The following is a 19,140-nucleotide window of genomic DNA, read 5'->3' as shown; positions in this document are numbered from 1 at the left end:
TCACATATCCAGCCCAAACTCCAGAACCCTCACATCCACAAGCCCATGGCTTGCTCAGCACCCCAACCTTCAACCTGAACCCAACACTCCCGAGCCTGGATCCCCCTCCCCGAGCTGTGCTGGTTCTGCACTACTCTGTGCTGGTTCTGCACTACTCTGCCTGAAAGCAGCTGGCATATACAGCAATGGCTCCATGTGCTGCCCCACATCTAGAGGCACTGACCCCAAAACTTCTATTGACCATGGTTCTCTGTTATTGATCAATGGGAGCTGCAGGTGTCCACTAGAAAGACCCCCTGCTCTGCCTTTTTCAGGGGCTGTAGGGACATGTCAGCCACCTCCAGGAGCACAATTCCCACAGGGATAATGACTCCAGATACGACAGGTTCGGCATTTTAGCACTCACTACTCAAAGAATTACATTTAAGCATAGAGAGAAATGAAAGTTATGAAATGCACAGACCAGTCAAAAATGAAAAATAACCAATTTGCAAGCAGTAAAAGTAGTAACAAGCATGTTGGGTCAGGATGTGAGAGGGAAGGACAGCATGTGTTTATGAGAGACACACACACTGTGTGAGAGTGACAGATTTGCATTGCCAAGCTCTCTCCATCCCATTCTCTCTGTGGAGAAAGGGTACAGGAGAGGTGGGAGGAGGGACACTCTAACATCAGCACCCCCCTTCTCTCTCCCACACCCTTCACAACAAGCAGGAGCAGCTCCAAGGCAGAGGACAGGAGCAGCATGACAGTGGATGGAAGACCAACTGAAGTGCCAGCACTTGATAGCTTCCTAGCCAAGCCAGTCAGGATCCCCTGTCAGAGGCTCCAACATCTTCTGATAGATCCCAATATACTGGTTAGTGACCACTGTTGTAGGTTAAACCTGTTGCCATTTTGCAACCTTATGCCATGGGGTTTTAAAAGAACAGTAACAAAAAATGTGCAAAAAACTGCCACTACTTATTACTAAAAAAAAAAAAAATCTATATTTAACTGTGCTATATAAGGAACTTTACCAGAGTTACAAATCTACCTTTATTATAACCACAAAACAGTACAAATATCAAAAAATAAAGACAGAAATTTACTTGATCACAATAAAAAGCAATTGTTACTGAAATAAATAATTTTAACAATTTGAAGGGAACATGTATGCAAAGAAAGAAAAATAAATTAGGAAAGAAGCAATTAACAATGATGTTTCTGTATTGCTTCAATGCTTAAAAAAATCAACTATTTTTAAATCTGGAAATCTGAGACACACAATCACTATAAATCCTGTAGGAGTTACATAAGTGAAAGGGAAGCCTTTTAGAAAAGATTATAAATTGTACATGGAGTATGTCTCTTTCCAATAAGTCAATGACCCCATTCATTCAGTGAAATTTGTGTGGGTTTTAGCTCAGAAAGTAACCTGAACTCTCCCTGCAACCTCCTGAATATCCCCAGGTTTTAAAGTATCAGAAACTCACTATTCCACTACAGGTTGTACCAATACACTAGCCATTAATACAATACAGTGTCTGTCTGATTTGTCCAGGAATTCAAAGCAAAAAATACACCCTTAGCCCTCAGCCCCCAAGAGAAAGAATTCTATGGGCTCCATCCTGGATTAAAGTCAATGGGTCACATGAGCAAAGATAATTCATATGAGTAAGACTGGTTCAGGCCTTTGAAAGATGGAATAGGGAAGCAGAAACAGGCTCCAGAACATTTTTTTTAACTTCTAGAACAGTAGCTCTAATCTAATCCAAACTGAAACTGACCTCAAATTACCACCATTTGTTGACCCACATGAGACCATAAAGCTCTTAATAGTCTACTTCCCAGTGCACAAATTGGAACATTCTTCAGTTTCTTGGCTTATACTAAATACAGTTAATCCCCATTCTCAGCCACAGCAAACAGAAAACAAAAACAAAATGTCTTAGTAGACAGCAGAGGCCACCGCCTGAATAGACACAGGGACTGACCAGCCTGCTATCCTACTTTGAGTTCAGGTAGAAATAATACCAAATTCAAAGGTCACCTCAGAAAATTCCCATTGCAAATTTTGGAACTTTAATAGGAAAAAATATGAAAAACATGAACACAGAAACATTTGTTTAGAATTATGTATTAGGAGATATTCTGGGTAATCTGAGCTTTTGAAATTTAATGTTATAAGAGTAGGAAGACAGAAAATGACTGAAACATTTTAGTATGAGGGCCATTACTTTAACATACAGAAGTAAGCCTCAGATTTCAAGTCAAATGCTTTTGATTGATTTCTAGCATCAGAAAGTCATTATATTGCTTGAGTTTCCCTTTAGATTATAAGGATGAGAAATAAGTGGCCTGTCGGCGGGACATGACTGCAGGTATGACGCTTTCAGCTCTCCTTGGATATGGTTCGAGGTTCCCGGCCAATAGGAGCTGTGGGAAGTAGTGTCTCAGTCTGTAGCATTTCCCGCAGCTCCCATTAACCAGGAATGGTGAACTGCAGCCAGTGGCTCCGAAGCTGTACCTGCGGATGCACAGGTGAATGAAGTAGCTTCCATCTTATGAACTGTGTCCATCCTGCAGGCTGCTTATTGCCACCTGTGCTTTAGAAAGAGCCAAAATTCTATAGTCGACAGGAAAAGAAAAATTTGGCACAAATACTAAATTCCACTGGAAAAGATTTGCAATGCATTAAAATGATGAATTTTAAGAGAGCTGTCAATACCAATGTTTTTACAGGCAGTTTATCTATCTTGAAAAGAATGAAGCACCTGACTGACAGGTGCCAAACCAGATAATTTGTCGGACCATTGGAGGTCAATATTGTCTAGTAGCATTAGCGATGCTACCACTGATTACTGGGGTATTGGAAAACATTTAGGGATAAATTAGAGCTAAATAACAACACAGAACACTGAGAGCCAGGAGTGGTGGCTGTAAACAAACTTTACAGGATCATGGGAAATTTGGCCGTACCCATGATATGTGGACATCTGGCTAACTAAAATCATGCCGGACCATAGAGGTTGCCTGACCAGAGAGTCCTTTCTTTCTGGAGTGAAACAGGGAACATATGTTCACACTGACAAATCCCCTGACTTTATAAATCTTTGAGAGAGAAAATGATACACGGTATTTTCAAACACAAGAATTCCCCCCAAAATACATTTTTAATTACTGTGTAAGATGAATAAATGGTTTAATCAGTTATTTGTATCCCTTGACTCATGGAAACTGTAGAAAAGTGAAGCACATTTAAAAGAAAATGCTGACGTAAGAGCTGCAAGATAATTAAAATGACATATAAATGTTCAGATTTACCATATATTTGCACAGATATTGGATAAAATTTTCAGAAGGGCTTAAGTGACTCAGGAGTCTAAGTACCATTTTCAAAGATGATTAGGCCCTTGACTCAGTATGGATGCAGAATGTAAGAGCTCATTGTGAGAAACAGTAACCAAAACAATTGTTTTTTTCATCTACATTTGAAGTTCATTACAATATTTCACCTGCCTGTGTTATATGTTTATCATGCTGGCCAACTGCCAAGAAGCCTAACCACATTCAAGGGTTCTTGACATAATTTTAAATATTTTTCCTCATACTACTTCACTTACACTAATCGATAGCTGCCATTGTAATAGTTTGATGATGTGATTTGATACATAGGAAATGCAGTTCAGCATCTCAATCAGAGATGGACTCAAACTAAACGAGATCCAAACACTCTCAAAACTTAGGAAAGGTTGGGTCTCAGTCAGAACTTTGAGCTCAGGCCATGTCTAACCTGAATGTGGAAGACAGGCAGGAAAATGGAAAATTGAAGGGTATTGTTTAGAATTTTACTGCCCAACATAGAGTGGTTTATACTGCATACATAGTGGCTTAAAGTGCTGTGTGGTAAATTTATAGTATTCTAATGATAGCCCTCTTGGTATTGAAGCTACATCTAAACTGCAGAGTTTTTGCGCAAAAACTTGCAGAGCATCCACACTACAAGTGCATTTTTGTGCAAGAAAAAGTACAGCAGATCATCAGCAGACAGGGCTTTCTGCGCACACGTTGTTCCTCTTTCTATGAGGAATAAGCCTTTTTGCGCAAGAGCTCTTGCGTAAAAAGGCGTGTGTGGACGGACAAAGTACAGGTGCTCTGAGGGCCATTCTGTGAATGGGAATCAGAGCTTTCTTGCACAAGAGCATCCATGGCAGTGTGGACACTCTCTTGCACAAAAGCGCATCTCTTGCGCAAAAGCACATGGCAGTGTGGACACTCTCTTGCACAAAAGCGCATCTCTTGCGCAAAAGCACATGGCAGTGTGGACATGCTCTTGTGCAAGAACTTTTCGTGGAAGATCTCTGCAAAAAGTTCTTGCGCAAGAAGCTTGCAATGTAGACGTAGCCCGAGAGATTATCAAATTGCTGATAAAGATGTAAAGGTCACTCTTCAAACTTTGATGCAGACATTGGGTCAAATTCATATTTTGTATAACTCTAGTAACAGCACTCAGGATGAAAAATCAAACAAAAAAGAAATCAGCACTATTTGTTTAAACTTGTAAATCTTGAGGGAAATAACTACTGAAAACAAGAAACTCTTACTTATCAAAGTGCTGTTCCCACAGTCTCTTGATTGCTTTGTCCTTTAAGCCTTCCAAGACTAAAAGGTGAATTGTACCATCCAGTATATGAAAGCCAGTAATGATATCCAGTTCAGAAATTTCCTTGGTTGTGGTTTTCAGTTTGAAAGTAGCAAGAGCCTTCTGAATTACTTGTAGCGGATAAGAATCCAATTGGAGTGCTTCAGCATTAATTTCTGTAATCTCTTGCATCAAATCATGTAAGCAAGATGCATTATTGTAATCAAAAATATAAATAATGCAGCCATATGGGCAATCTGAAATTTCAGTATCAGCAGTTTTTGCTTGCAGATCTAGCGGCGTTGCTATTTCAACTCTTAATTTCAGGACTGAGTTGGATTCTAGATAATGTCCCATAGGCAGTGGAGAAGTCTGAGAGCCAGCCATTGATCCCAATATTCCTGTATTTTTTTCAGTCTTATTATCCTTCTGGTAGACAGTGGGATCTGGAACTGAACAGCTATGAATGGGCACAGTGATATTCAAGTACTTTTCACCTAGCAGTAGGTCAGTTAGACTGACTTTAGCAACCCCATAGGGATGCCACAAATTGTCCTTTTCTGTAAATGGATTGTAGGCTGTGTGTTTGCAAGAGAGAAGACCCACATTACTCAACTTCCCATCATCTTGTTCATCACCAAACAAAGAGGCTTTTTTAATGTCCTCTGCCATTTTTCTGTCCCGGTCATGAACCTCAATCTCCAAAGGTGGCCCTCTAAAATACTCACGCAGTTTCTCAGGATTGATTGTCCCTGTTAGAATCACATTGACATCCTTAAAATAGATGTGGGTTCCATGGGTTTGCCCGTGTGTTTGATGAAAAGGGAGGTTGTGAAATCGGTATCTGCAGTATGTGGGAACGCAGGTCGCCTGCAGAAAATTCAAGGAACAAAGTGAAATACCTGTAGGACTAACTTTTCCCTTCCCTTTGACTTCCAGCATACATCTTCTTAATAAGGGGTAAAGTTCCTTTTGCATACAGTCAGCACATCACTCCTTCAGTCACCTGATAGGGAGCTAATAGTGGAAGGGGGACTTTTACATAACACAATCGACACTAAAAGCCATATTCTTAAACAGTAGAAATTTGCTTCTTAAGGGTAAGATCCCTTGAGAGGCAAACTGATATCATGGATCAATGTCCACTATCAGGAAGTGGTTGCATCTACACTTGCAAAGAGAACCATGAGGGAAGAGAAAAAATGGCATGGAAGGGGCAGGAGTAATTTGTGATGATTTCCTGGCTTCATACAGACATGTTGTTTTACTATCTGTAAAATGGGATCATGTGCTTTGTGCTCGAAAGATTTATCGCAGAGGTAGGCTCTATCATCAGTATAATGCTCCTGTGTAAACCTGGCACCGGAAAAAGACTGAAATACCCTCTATCCTCAAAAGCAGTGACTGTCCCCATGCCAATGCAATGGGCTTGATTAGAATACACTAGTGTGTGTCAGGCCTGGTGGACTTTGCTAGGCCCTAGGCAATATGGGGGAGGTTCAGTTCTAGGCTCCCCGAAAGACGTGGGGCCTTGTGCAGAAGGGACAGGACTAAGAGCCAGCCACCCCCAGCCAGCTGTCAGTGCTGCCGGGACCATGCCATGTGGGGCTTCTGCAGTGATTTACAAAGGCTGGGACTCTAGCCACCACTGCTCGCTCCCCTCTTGGTTCACTGGAGCCTTATTAACCTTCAGCTTCACTGAAACATACATTTTTATTCTCAGGCCACTACAGAAGGAACAGGCTGGGCACTGGAGTGGTTTATACTGTTTAGTACTGCTTTGTGTGTTTTACCCGTGGGATACACACCCAGAACACTGGATAGGTTCTCAGATCTACATTAAAAGACAAAATCACATTCATCCACACAGACAGCACAAGCAAGGACTTTGTAGGCTTCCCCTCACCACCCTTTTAATGTATCTTGTTGGCTTGAAGAATTAGAGTAATTTACTCTTGTTGGCACTTTATTTCTTAACATCTCTGCTGAGTCTCTTTTACACAAGTGTCAATTAGCACCATGCTGGTATGTGGAATGAACACTTTGCTGAGGACTGCCATGATATCATTACACCTGGAACTTGAGCTTGTCACCAAATATACCACCATATTTGATAGGGAAGGAGGAAGAAAACGGTCACAATCTGCTGTGCTACCAGGACCCCTTAAAAATCTTCAGGCACACCTTCTTGGTTCACTTCCAGCATCAAATGTGTTGCAGTCAGTACCTGGGTTTTCCCTGTTATTTTCCAAAGATGTAGAGCCAGCTGATAGGAATTCATGCACTGACTGCATTATGAAATTCCACCATGGATTCAATGTGACTTTACTAAGTTTGGTAAGAGTAGGTAAGCTCCAGAATCAGCTTCCAAGGGAGGCTGTGGTATACCCATCACTGGAGGTTTTTAAGAACAGGCTGGACAAATGCAAATCTGAGATTATCTTGCTTTGCTTGGTGTTGCCTCTGCACAGAAGACTAGACTTGAGGATCTCTGAAGATCCTTTCCAGCCCTCCACTTATGACACAAGGTTATTAAACTACTCTTTGGCCAACATTTCCTAAGGTGACTACAGATTTTGGGGACCAAATTAAGACAACCTGTCACTGTTTTTCAAAAGTGCTGAGTTCCTATAATTCCAACAGAAAACAATGGGAATTGTAGATGCTCAGCATTTCTGAAACATTACGCTCACAGTTTCTCAAGATGTGCACACAACAAAGGAAGCACCCAAAATTAGAGCCTGCTTCTAAAATTTAGTATTTAAGATTAACTGAGCAGTAAAATTTTACTCCTCTCTTAAACTGCATTATCAACAGTTTCATTATAGTCAACTAAAGGGCTTTCTCTTTTGAAAAATAATCATTCATAAAGGCAAAAAAAATTAAACGAAAAGTGTTTTATCCCATAGCTTATTTAATAAAATCTATACAAAGCTCTACCTTTCTTCACAGAAGGAAAGGACTAGAACTTATGGGCTATATCCCTTATCAATGGTGAACTGGACTTCTTTTATTTTATTTAGTCCTGCTAAGAAATGAAACATGCTACAATTCCTCTAGTTAAATAAATTCTCAATACAGGAAAATCCTCTCCATTGAGCACTGAGTTATCAAACTATTTGAATCAAACAGTTTCCCCTGACTGTCCAAAAAATCAGAAGGGAAAAGAACTGCTTAGGAACCAACACATGATATTAAGTATAAAGCTACAGTGCATACATTTTGGTTTATGAAACAAGATTATTGTTTTTTGCCAGTATATAATGCAGTGGAAGGAGACAATTGGCCACATGTTCCCTTCAAGAAGTCCGTGTCTTATGCATATTCTGCAAATGTTGCGAGGTACAATCTAGCGAATAGGGAACATTCCTGCTCATAGGCGTATTCCATATTTTAAAGGACATGACCTCAGGTTAAACTGACAAAATAGAATCCTTTAGAAAGAGCAGCGTTCTCCATTACCTGCAGCACTTCAAGTGGGACAGGAGTTGTCGGGAGGCATGTAGCAGAATGAATCCTAATAATCAATGGATTCAATTCACTTATCTGTCTCTCAGACATAAGAGGCTCTTCTGCAGTGAAAGTTACATATGCATCTAAAATCTTAGAAGATTTCTCTTGTAGTCGACTAATCACTAACGTTTCTCCTGTGAAACAATATGAAATTAAATATTAAATCTTTAGAAAACAGTCAAAGAAAGACTAATTAATACCACAGTTTCAGTTAGTAACATATGCTGACACTGGAGCAGCACTGAAGCTGAAATATAGAAGTATTTTCAATTGTTCTAAATATTATAATTATTTATAATTTGTATGGTAGAACCTCAGTGTTAGGAGCACTAGAGATACAAACTGTCCAGCCAACCACACACCTCCTTTGGAACTGAAAGTATGCACTCAGACAAAAAACAAAGCCAAATACAGGACAGCACTGTGTTAAATGTACACTATTAAAAAGAGAAAGGGAAAGTTAAAAAAAAGATTTGACATGTAAATAAACTTTCTGTGCTCATTTCATTTAAATTAAGATGGTTGCAAGTAGCATTGTTCTTCTGAATAAGACAGTTTCAAAGATGCATTAAGTTAATGTTCAGCTGCAAATTTTTGAAAGACCAACCACCCATATTTTGTTTAGTGTAACAGACCTTTATTCCCAAAGTATTTATAACTCTGAGGTTCTACTATGTTACAGTAGAAACTAAAGGCCCCAATGAGGTCAGGGTTTCATTGTGCTAGAAGACTTACAAATTAACTATGTACTATAAATATATCAGTGCTATTTTAATAGTTGTTAAAAGGGTTTTAACAAAAGGTTAGACATTTGGTTACACATAGATAAATGCCTTTAAAAAGAGAGAGCAGCTATTTCATGAGCTTTCTTTATTTCATCGTACTATATTTCAACATATATGTCACAAATCTCTTTTAACTACTTTCACTGTTTCAGAATCAACTCTACGGAGCCAGGAGTAGATATATTTCGCTAGTAACAGTAACTGTCTACATATGGGCAGCTAAAAAGTTGCAAGCATATCATCCCATAAATGTTATTAATGAAACAGTAATGTCAAGTTCATAAATAAGGACTTTCACATGAGTATGACCAGCAGGCAAACTTAAAAGCAATGAACAGTCTGATAGCACTTTAAAGACTAACAAAACATGGAGATGATATCATGAGCTTTCGTGCGCACAGCCCAAGGATTTAGGTTGACTAGCTAAAATTGCTCAGAATCTTTACTAGAGCTACCCTGCCCCCCCAACTTTTCAGGCAAAATTTTCAACAGGCTTTCAGAAAATTCACCTGAAAAATTTCCAAACATATTCATTGGCACTGGCAAGTCATCCATTTGATACTCATATTTGTATATATTTGCTAACTTAAATGAGTTTAACATTTTTGTATGCCCCTTGAAAAACATGCAATCCCACTTCAAAATGTCTTAGTATGCTCTGGATCCTGTTTCTGCTTCCCCATTTCATCTTTCAAAGTCCTGAACCTGCCTTATTCATATGAGTAATCTTTGCTCATGTGCCCCATTGACTTTAATCCAGGATGGATTATAATTCCTGCACCTTGTACCCAAATTCACTCCCAGAGACCACACCCTGCACCTCACACCCAAATTTCCACCCCTCCTCCTCCCCAAGCCTATACCCCTTCCATGGCCAAACTCCCTCCCAGAGCCAGAGCCACACAAATGTCAGGTGGACTATGTCCACATGGCTATAGGCTGCGCATGCATGGGGGCCCATTGACAGTTCTGCCCTGGGATTGCTGTCGGCAGGCCGATTCCTCAATTCCCATCTATACCCCTTTCCTCCCAGTCAGGCATTCCCTTTAGCTCAACAAACTCCCTCAATATTATAAACAAGGAAGATTTATTAACAAAAAATATAAACAAAACTGGACAAAGAGAATGAGCACAGCATACATGAAAACTAGGGGAAAAAATGTTAACCACAAACTTTAAGCCGAACCCCGACCTATAGCATGCAGAGAAACTAACCTCTCCACCTTCGAATAAACACTCCACCCCCAGCCGGTCCTGAACCAAACAGGATCCAATAAAGCGTAAATCTGCATTGCTAGAACCCTGCAGGAGTCTTTCAGAGAACACTGTGCCATAGGCAGAAATGTCAGGCTTCCCTTCAAGTCCAAAGCCCAACTAAACTTCCTAACCATTGGTCTTCTCCCCAGCCAGCTTGCATTCCAGAACCCAATGCTCCCCATGGGCATCTCCCATGGTAACTCCCTAAGGCTACGTCTACACTACAGGCTTCTTGCACAAGAAACTTTTTGCAGAAGAGATCTTCCACAAAAACTTCTTGAGCAATAGAGCATCCACCCTGCAAAAGTGCATTGAAAAAGCCATGTGCTTTTGCACAAGAGTGCCCAGACACATAGGATGCTTTCTCGCAAAAAAGGCTGCCGGGAACCACTTCAGGCAGGGCTTTAGGTCACCAGCTGCTTCAGAGGGCTGGTGGCGGAGCCTTGCAGAGACTCATGCTTAAAGGGACCTCTCTGGACAGCCATTTCTCTGCTGCTGCTGCCTGCTTGCGGACCTCTTTGAGGAACAGCAAAGCTTCAGCAGTGCCTGCTGTAGTTGCCCTGTGCTTTTGGGGGATGCCACGGCTTTGTGTGCCCTGCAGCCAGAGCTGCCTCTGGGCAGGCAACGGCCCCACACGGCCATGCTGCAGATTTTGCAGCATTTGCTGCCAGCTGCCTTCCTCTTCCTGGAGGACCTGAAACCCAAGCTCCTTCTGGGGACCCTCTCAGTGGTTGCAGCTGCTCCACTCTAGCAACCACACCCCACTCTACAGAGAAGGTCCTGGAGGCTGGAGACCAGCTCGGACTGGTGGTACCGGCTGGTCCTAGAGCGGTGGGACGACTAGCAGTGGGTGCGGAACTTTAGAATGCACAAGGCCACCTTCCTAGAGCTCTCTGCCTGGCTGGCACCCGCCATCCAGAGACGCGACACTCACCTTAGGCCCGCCATCCTCCTGCAGAAGCGGGTCGCAATCACCCTGTGGAAGCTCACCACTCCAGACAACTACCAGTCAGTGGGCAACCAGTTTGGGGTGAGGAAGTCCACTGTCGGGGCCCTCCTAATGGAAGTAAGGTGCTCCCGGGCTGCAGTCCCAGCATGGTGGGGAGGGGGAGAGTGTTGGATAAGAGGGACCCTTGGGAAAATGGGGCTGGGGACTGTAGGGGGTGGAGTGGGGGTGGGGAGAAAGCCTGTTTCCGGGGGACTTGTGCCATCTTACCCTCATACAGCCCTGCTGCTGGGGGGTGGGGTGGGAGTGGGCTCATAGGAGGGGGCTCCTGGAGGGTTTTGGGGGGGCCACAGGAGGGAAGGGGCACAGGCACCTCCCATGGGCTCAGTCACCCCGGGCACGTCTAAACTACAAAGTTTTTTCGAAAGAAAATCCCACGGAATTTGCATAACTTCTGATCACATTTTTGAAAGACTTTCGAAAATGAATATAGTTTAGACGAGTTTTTAAAAAAAAAACCAAAACCCTCCTCCTAAAAAAAGGAGATTTATGTGGTTCTTCTCCTTGACCCACAATTCCAGGAGGGTTGCAATCTCTGGGACAGACCATGTTGAGGTGCGCCTTTTCATCCCCCTGGGGGGGTCCTGGGACCCCTATGGCTGCTCCCTGGAAGAGCCAGGGAGATCTCGGGGGCTTGTGGCTCCGTCATGGGTGGCAATGGCAGTGGGAGAGAGAGCCGCGTGATGAAGGAACTGCTCTTAGGCTGGCTTCCTGCCACAAGGCTTGTCCAGGGTGCCTGCAGCTTTAAGAGGGGCCAGCAGACAGGAACTATAGAGTTCTGATTACCTTGGACGGAGTGGCCTCCAGGGCACCTGGTTTTTTTCCTGGAGGCCATTTCTTATGCAAAAACCCCTTTTCCCCATCCACACGCCTTTTTGCACAAGAGCTCTTGCGCAAAAAGGCATTCTTCCTCATAGAAAGAGGAATACCAATTGCACAAAAACCCCTCTGATCTTTCAATTCTCTTGTGCAAAAACGTGCTTGAAAGTGTGGATGCTCTGCGAGTTTTTGCACAGAAACTCTGTATTGCAGACATAGCCTAAGTCACGTCCAGCATGAATTTGGTTGCTTTGGAAGCCTGTATTTGTACATAGTGACCTGTCCCTCCTCCCCATACTGAACCATACCTGAGAGGAGAGGCATAAGGTCCAGTTGCAAAGATGCTATGCCACACTTCTTTGTTAGTGCTGCAATCAGGGCCTCTGCATTGGACACTTTACAGCTGCTCTGCTTTTGTTCTTTAACAGCAGAGCCCCTTCTAGAAAAAGAACTTTTCTTTCTACCTGTTCATAGACGTGAGAAAGAATTCCTTTAAGATTAAACAAGGCAAAAAGTTACAAACATACTGGAATAGGTAATGGGCCGGTGGGGGCCAGAATATAAGATTTCAAGAATGTATTATAAATGAGTTAGGCAATACACTTGAGAAATCACTTCTACAACCTATTTCTTACTAAATACCAACTCCTTCCCCCCAAAAAACTGTGTTAACAGAATGTTAAGATTTTAGAGTTAAGCATTTGAAAGTTTGAACATTAGTGTGGTTGCCTGTCTAACCTTAATTTGGCCTCCTGGTGTATATGCTTAATTATACAAAATGCAGGACAATGTAGCACTTTAAAGACTAACAAGATGGTTTATTAGATGATGAGCTTTCGTGGGCCAGACCCACTTCCTCAGATCAAATAGTGGAAGAAAGTAGTCACAACCATATATACCAAAGGATACAATTTAAAAAAATGAACAAATATGAAAAGGACAAATCACATTGCAGAACAGAAGGGGGATGCGGGGGGGTGGGAAGGGGGAGGAAGGAAGGTAAGTGTCTGTGAATTGCTGATATAATTCACAGACACTTACCTTCCTTCCTCCCCCTTCCCACCCCCCCGCATCCCCCTTCTGTTCTGCAATGTGATTTGTCCTTTTCATATTTGTTCATTTTTTTAAATTGTATCCTTTGGTATATATGGTTGTGACTACTTTCTTCCACTATTTGATCTGAGGAAGTGGGTCTGGCCCACGAAAGCTCATCATCTAATAAACCATCTTGTTAGTCTTTAAAGTGCTACATTGTCCTGCATTTTGCTTCAACTACCCCAGACTAACACGGCTACATTTCTATCACTTAATTATACAGACATTAATCAGATGATCTCATACTATTTTTTTCATAAGACATCTCCCTCATTCAATGCACATAATGGACTTCCCTAGTGGATAGTTAGGGTTGCAGAGAGAGAGAGAGACTGTCTATAGGAACAATTTAAAAACCAACAAATAGACTAGTAGCACCTTAAAGACTAACAAAACAGTTTGGTGTAGGGAAGTCCACAGTCAGAGCCCTCTTGATGGAGGTAAGGAGCTCTAGGGCTGCAGTCCATGCACAGCGGGCGGAGAGAGGGAGGAGGAAGGGAAGAGTGTTGGATAAGGGGGACCTTTGGGAGAGTGGGGCTGTATAATGCTTAACATGAATGGAGGGTGCACAGGATGTACTCGTGGTCTAAGTTCTTCCACCACAGGTTTGGAACCAGATCTGAATTATGTTTCATGCTTGCCCAAATATTTCTTGCACAACCTCTCTTTGTTTTGTGCCTCTTATGGCAGCTTTACTGCCCACTCTTGGCCATACATAGACACTTGGCCAGTGACATCAGCCAAGAATGAGAAGATGGTGCTCTGTGCCTGAGGGGTAGAGGACTGCACCCTGTGGCCTTTGGCAGCCAAAGACAGTGTAACAGACATGGAATGGCAAAAGGTGATTGCCTAATTTCAGAATGAGAATGGTAACTCTAGTGCCAACCTCATTTGTTTTATTTCTATAAGGTAAATCCCCCTTAGTCCGAACTCTGTGCCCGCGGCTACACGCGGCATGGAGTAGGTAGTTCGAATTAAAGATCCTAATTCGAACTACCATTACTCCTCGTGTAGGGAGTACTGGTATAGTGAAACCGTGCCTAGAACATTGGGAGTAACTTGGTACTGGTACAGAACCATTCTAATGACTAAAAATCACTGATGCAGGCATAGAACTGTCAATTAAGTATAGTATAGTTTGACTGGCAGGACGTGTCCAAAAGAGGGGCATATACAATACATAATTAATTGGTAGATTTTACTAGATGAGCAAGTCTCGCTATGGCTATAAAAGTAAATGTAGAAAAGGTAATCGGTGGGAGGGATTGAGTAAAGGGTCCCCACTACCTTACTCGCTGCAACTAGAAGCTGTGCCTGTTCCTACCGACCGATGCATTGTGGACACCTCTGTGCATGGGGAAACAATGAGGCCACAACCTCTCATCTGACAATCATTTGACAATCGTAAGGGTCTTAGTGGTGGAACTGTGTACAATTTATAGAAATAAGTACATGTATATCCCTATCCTTAAAATTAAGTATCTTGGGTATTGCCCTAGGTGTAGGTGCTATATTATTGTCTGTGCTAACTATCCTGTATACTGAAATAGATCTGTGTAACCTTGCCTCGGATTCCTTCCCCATCCCGGCATGAGCATTGCTTTCCTTCACTATTCTGTGTACAATAAAGTTAACAAGAGTTTATCTGAGGTGATTTTACTGGCTCCTCTTGTAACCAAAAGCCGAACCACATGACACTGAGGCACAGATAAGTGACTTGCTACAGGTGACATAAGAAATATGTGGAAGATTTGTGACCAGAATGCTGAGGCCATAATTCCTAGCCCTGTGCTCACACAACAATTACATCTGCATAAACATATCACACAGGCAGAATTTCATATTCCATTTATCTTTTAAAATCAGATCTTAGATATCATTCAAAAACTTACCACCTTGTAGATCTTTCCTGTCGGTTTGGCCTATGGAATTTTCCAAGTTGAACTTTGTTTTCTCTGGCTTTTTTGAAATCATATAATCTGAATAGTCAGCCATTGTACTATACAGAAAAAAAAGATATTTGCAGAAATATTTGTATAAAATAAACTTAAATTTTTTTAAATGGCTCATCTTCCCTTAATAGTGAGAGTGCAACTAATATTCAAAGGAGGTCTCCAAAATGAGACTGCTCAAACTGCATTGGGGTCTGCACTGGCAAGTACATGGCCTTATCATAGTGCATGATGCTAACATGTCCACCTCAAGCTCTAATTTAATTGTCCAAACGCTGGTTTAGACATCTTATTTAGGCACCTGAGCTTGAAAATTGAGCCCTTTCTGAAATGGCTTTATAATGATCTCATGTCAGCTCCAAGTTAGTGACAAATGAGCAAGGTTCTCTGGGAAAGGCGTAACAGCCATTTTCACGCTGTGTTCCACATTAAATCACTTGTAAACAGTCAGCTGTGCCCAGATTCATTGCCATTGATAACCATGATACTTCAAAGGATTGGCATGGCCCTGCGGCACTTCATGTTGGCACACTTAGAATAAGTTCCAAGAGACAGAGCATGAAGATCAAACACAGTAGTTGGAAGCAAGCATAACCACCCTCCCCCACTTATCCCCAACAACTGATGGCAACCTCTATGAGGGGAGATTGCATTGTAGTGCATGGTTGATCTATGGTGGGTGAATAAATATTGTACCAGGGCAGGTAAGTATCCCAAACAAATTTGTAAATCTGCACTTTTGGATAATTGCAATAAATATGGCAGGTAGTTTAGGACTAGCTATACCCCTTTTCCCAACACAGTCACCTCTCCTCAAGCCATGTGGAATGCAAATTCTTACACATTAGTCACATTCCTGTATATATGGTAGATTACCATCATTCTATCAAGTTTGTGTGGTGTCTAATATGTCAATATCCTCATTTAATACCAGACACTCAAGTTCACCATCTTAGCATTTAGATTTTTTATGTTTATGTACTAGCATTTATAGCATTTGTCAATATTTAGCTGTCTGGCCTCAGTCCCTGCCTGTACTGTATCAACTTCTAGCCATTCTTCTTTGCTAGGATATAGAGTATCCTCTTTAATAAATCCTCCCCAGAGGAATGTGTCTATCTGAATCATGTGCTCCTCTATACCCATTGGCTTTTCCTCAGCCTTTAGTTTAAAAACTCCTACATAACCTTTTTTACGTGAGAGCAATCTGGTTCCATTTTGGTTGATCATGGAATCAGAGAATACTAGAATTGGAAGGGACACTGAAAGATCATCAAGTCCTGTCCCCTGCCCTCATGGCAGGGCCAACCACCATCTAGATCATCCCTGACAGATGTTTATCTTAGCTGCTCTTAAATATCTCCAAAGATGGAGTTTCCACAACCTCCCTATTCAATTTATTCCAGTGCTTAACCACCCTGACAATTAGGAAGCTTTTTCTAATATCCATCCTAAACCTTCCTTGGTGCAATTTAAGCTCATTGCTTCTTGTCCTATCATCAGAAGTTACGGAGAATAATTTTTCTCCCTCCTCCTTGTAACACCTTTTTAGGTACTTGAAAACTGTTAGACTACGTCTACACTGGCATGAATTTCCGAAAATGCTTTTAACGGAAAAGTTTTCCGTTAAAAGCATTTTTGGAAAAGCGCGTCTAGATTGGCAGGATGCTTTTCCGCAAAAGCACTTTTTGCGGAAAAGCGTCCGTGGCTAATCTAGACGCGGTTTTCTACAAAAAAGCCCCGATCGCCTTTTTCGCGATCGGGGCTTTTTTGCGGAAAACAGTACTATGCTGTCTACACTGGCCCTTTTGCGCAAAAGTCTTTCAGAAAAAGACTTTTGCCCAGACGGGAGCAGCATACTTTTTCCGGAAAAGCACTGATGATTTTACATGAGATCGTCAGTGCTTTTCCGGAAATTCAAGTGGCCAGTGTAAACAGCTGGCAAGTTTTTCCAGAAAAGCTGCTGATTTTCCAGAAAAACTTGCCAGTCTAGACACAGCCCTACAGTATTTCCTCTCAGTCTTCTCTTTTCCAAATTATACAAACCCAATTCTTTCAGTCTTCCCTCATACGTCATGTTTTCCAGAACTTTAATTTTTGTTGCCATTCTCTGGATCTTTTCCAATTTCTCCACATCTTTCCTGAAAAAATGTGGTGCCCAGAACTGGTCACTATACTACAGTTGAGGTCTAATCAGTGCAGAGTAAATCAGAAAAATTACTTCTCGTGTCTTGCTTACAATACCCCATTTAATGCAACCCAGAATATTTGCTGTTTTTGCAACAGTGTCACTCTGTTGACTCATATTTAGCTTGTGGTCCACTATGTCCTCTGCTGTTTTCCTTCATAGACAGTCACTTCCCATTTTGTATGTGTGAAACTGATTGTTCCTCCCTAAATGGAGTACTTTGCATTTGTTCTTACTGAACTTCTTACTGTTTACCTCAGACCATTTCATTTAGGTGGACTGAAACCATCCTGTAAAGGCTTCTCCTTTCCCAAAAGTTTCCCCAGTCCCTAATAAACCTAAATCCCTCTTCTGCCCGTCATTGTCTCATCAACACATTGAGTCCCTGCAGTTCTGCCTCTCGAACAGGCTATGTATGTGAAACTGGAAGCATTTCTAAGAATGCTGCCATGGAAATGCTGGACTTCAATCTCTTACCTAGCAAACATCACAGTGCTCATTTCAAGATAGAAGACTAAGATTTCAACTACAGGGACTTTATACATGAACAAAGCTAAGCAAAACATTTTGCTGGGAATTTGGATAGTGGGTGGGTACAGAAAAGGAGTTTTTTTAGTACCAGTGGGATAGGGTCAGTTATAGAATCTATTTAACCTTCACGCCAAAGAGGCTAGGTATGATGGAGGAAGATTAAATTTAAATATTGTTAGTTTTTATGCTATTTTGTGAAGTTTTTAGTGAGTTAAGATATGGCCTATAAAAAAGAATTAATTAATTAATTAAAAAGGTGTACTTCATACCCTGTGCATGATTCTCCTGGGGTGCCACAGTATGAAACAGATCATACACGCACACACATTTCTGCTTACTAATGCATATGTCAATGTGTACAATTACATTGTATCAGTTTTGTACCTTTCTCACATAGGCACAGGCAATGGTATGCCACAAAATACAACGATTTTTAAAAGGCTCTCAGAAGTTTGATAGGGAACCATATCATTTATGGGTATGAATTTATCCTGAATGATTAGTCAAATATGAATGGCTTGTGACATTTAAAAGAGTGATAAAATTGATGAGACCAAGTAAAATTGAATTTATATCCATGTGAGTCAATAATCATGTTGTACAAAATCTGTAGCAGCCAAAAAGATTAGAGGAAGCGTGGCTTACTGGGATCATTACCAGTGAACCAATACTGCAACATGGAAATGTCTGTGGAATTATCAGAATTTCCATTTAATTCTTGTGAATGGAGAGCAAATTGCTAGTGTGACTACAGCTTCAACAGGTTGTAAAAGTGTTCACTGAAATAAACTGGTTTCCTGAAGCAAGTCTGGTTATCAGCTCTGCAATGTAAGAAACTTTGAAAATCTGCTAATGACTTCTATCCTTTTAAAAAGGAACTACCATACTCGGGTAGAAAAATCATACTTGCCTCTAATGAATGTGAAATATTACAGGAATAAACTGATTGTGAATCAGAATGGTTATTATGGCCATTCTCCATGTATGGATCGGTCTTCTAAATGCTAAGGATATGCTACAACATGAATATATATAGGTCTAATTGAAATTAAACTAGGATTAAAAAACCTCACAGATTACTGACATATGAACTCAGCTAACTGAAGAAAGGTGTGTGTGTATGAGGGGGGATCAGAATTGTGTCCATATAGTCCTTAAAGGGAAAACTAGCTACTGGAACAATAAAGCTGAGTGTTTTTTATTGGCATGATTAAGAAAAGCATATGATTGTGTGTCTGAAGAAACATTTTCTATTCTGAATTCTGAGACAGACTTTCTACCTAATTTCACCAAGTTGCTTAACCTCACTCTCTGTCTCAGTTTCCCCATCTGTAAAATGGAGATACTACTTATTGCTATCATGGGGGCTC

General features: G+C 41.4%; 1 protein-coding gene across 4 annotated transcripts in view; it reads right to left on the bottom strand.

Annotated features, from left to right (window-relative positions):
• The window catches only part of CFAP92 (cilia and flagella associated protein 92 (putative)), a 254,276-nt gene that overhangs the window by 35,550 nt on the left and 199,586 nt on the right, over window positions 1-19,140 (bottom strand). For all 4 annotated transcript variants that reach the window (XM_075939716.1, XM_075939718.1, XM_075939717.1 and 1 more), the window contains 4 exons: window positions 14,992-15,098; window positions 12,313-12,468; window positions 8,087-8,271; window positions 4,587-5,494 (listed from right to left, as the gene is read on the bottom strand). In XM_075939716.1, the coding sequence (XP_075795831.1) occupies window positions 4,587-5,494; window positions 8,087-8,271; window positions 12,313-12,468; window positions 14,992-15,098 (1,356 nt within the window). The remainder of the gene's footprint in view (window positions 1-4,586; window positions 5,495-8,086; window positions 8,272-12,312; window positions 12,469-14,991; window positions 15,099-19,140) is intronic.

Source organism: Pelodiscus sinensis, chromosome 11 (genome assembly GCF_049634645.1).
Source record: "Pelodiscus sinensis isolate JC-2024 chromosome 11, ASM4963464v1, whole genome shotgun sequence".
In the NCBI taxonomy this organism is placed as follows: Eukaryota; Metazoa; Chordata; order Testudines; family Trionychidae; genus Pelodiscus; species Pelodiscus sinensis.
The sequence above is the reverse complement of the archived record's forward strand: the minus strand, read 5'-3'. Positions and strand labels throughout refer to the sequence as shown.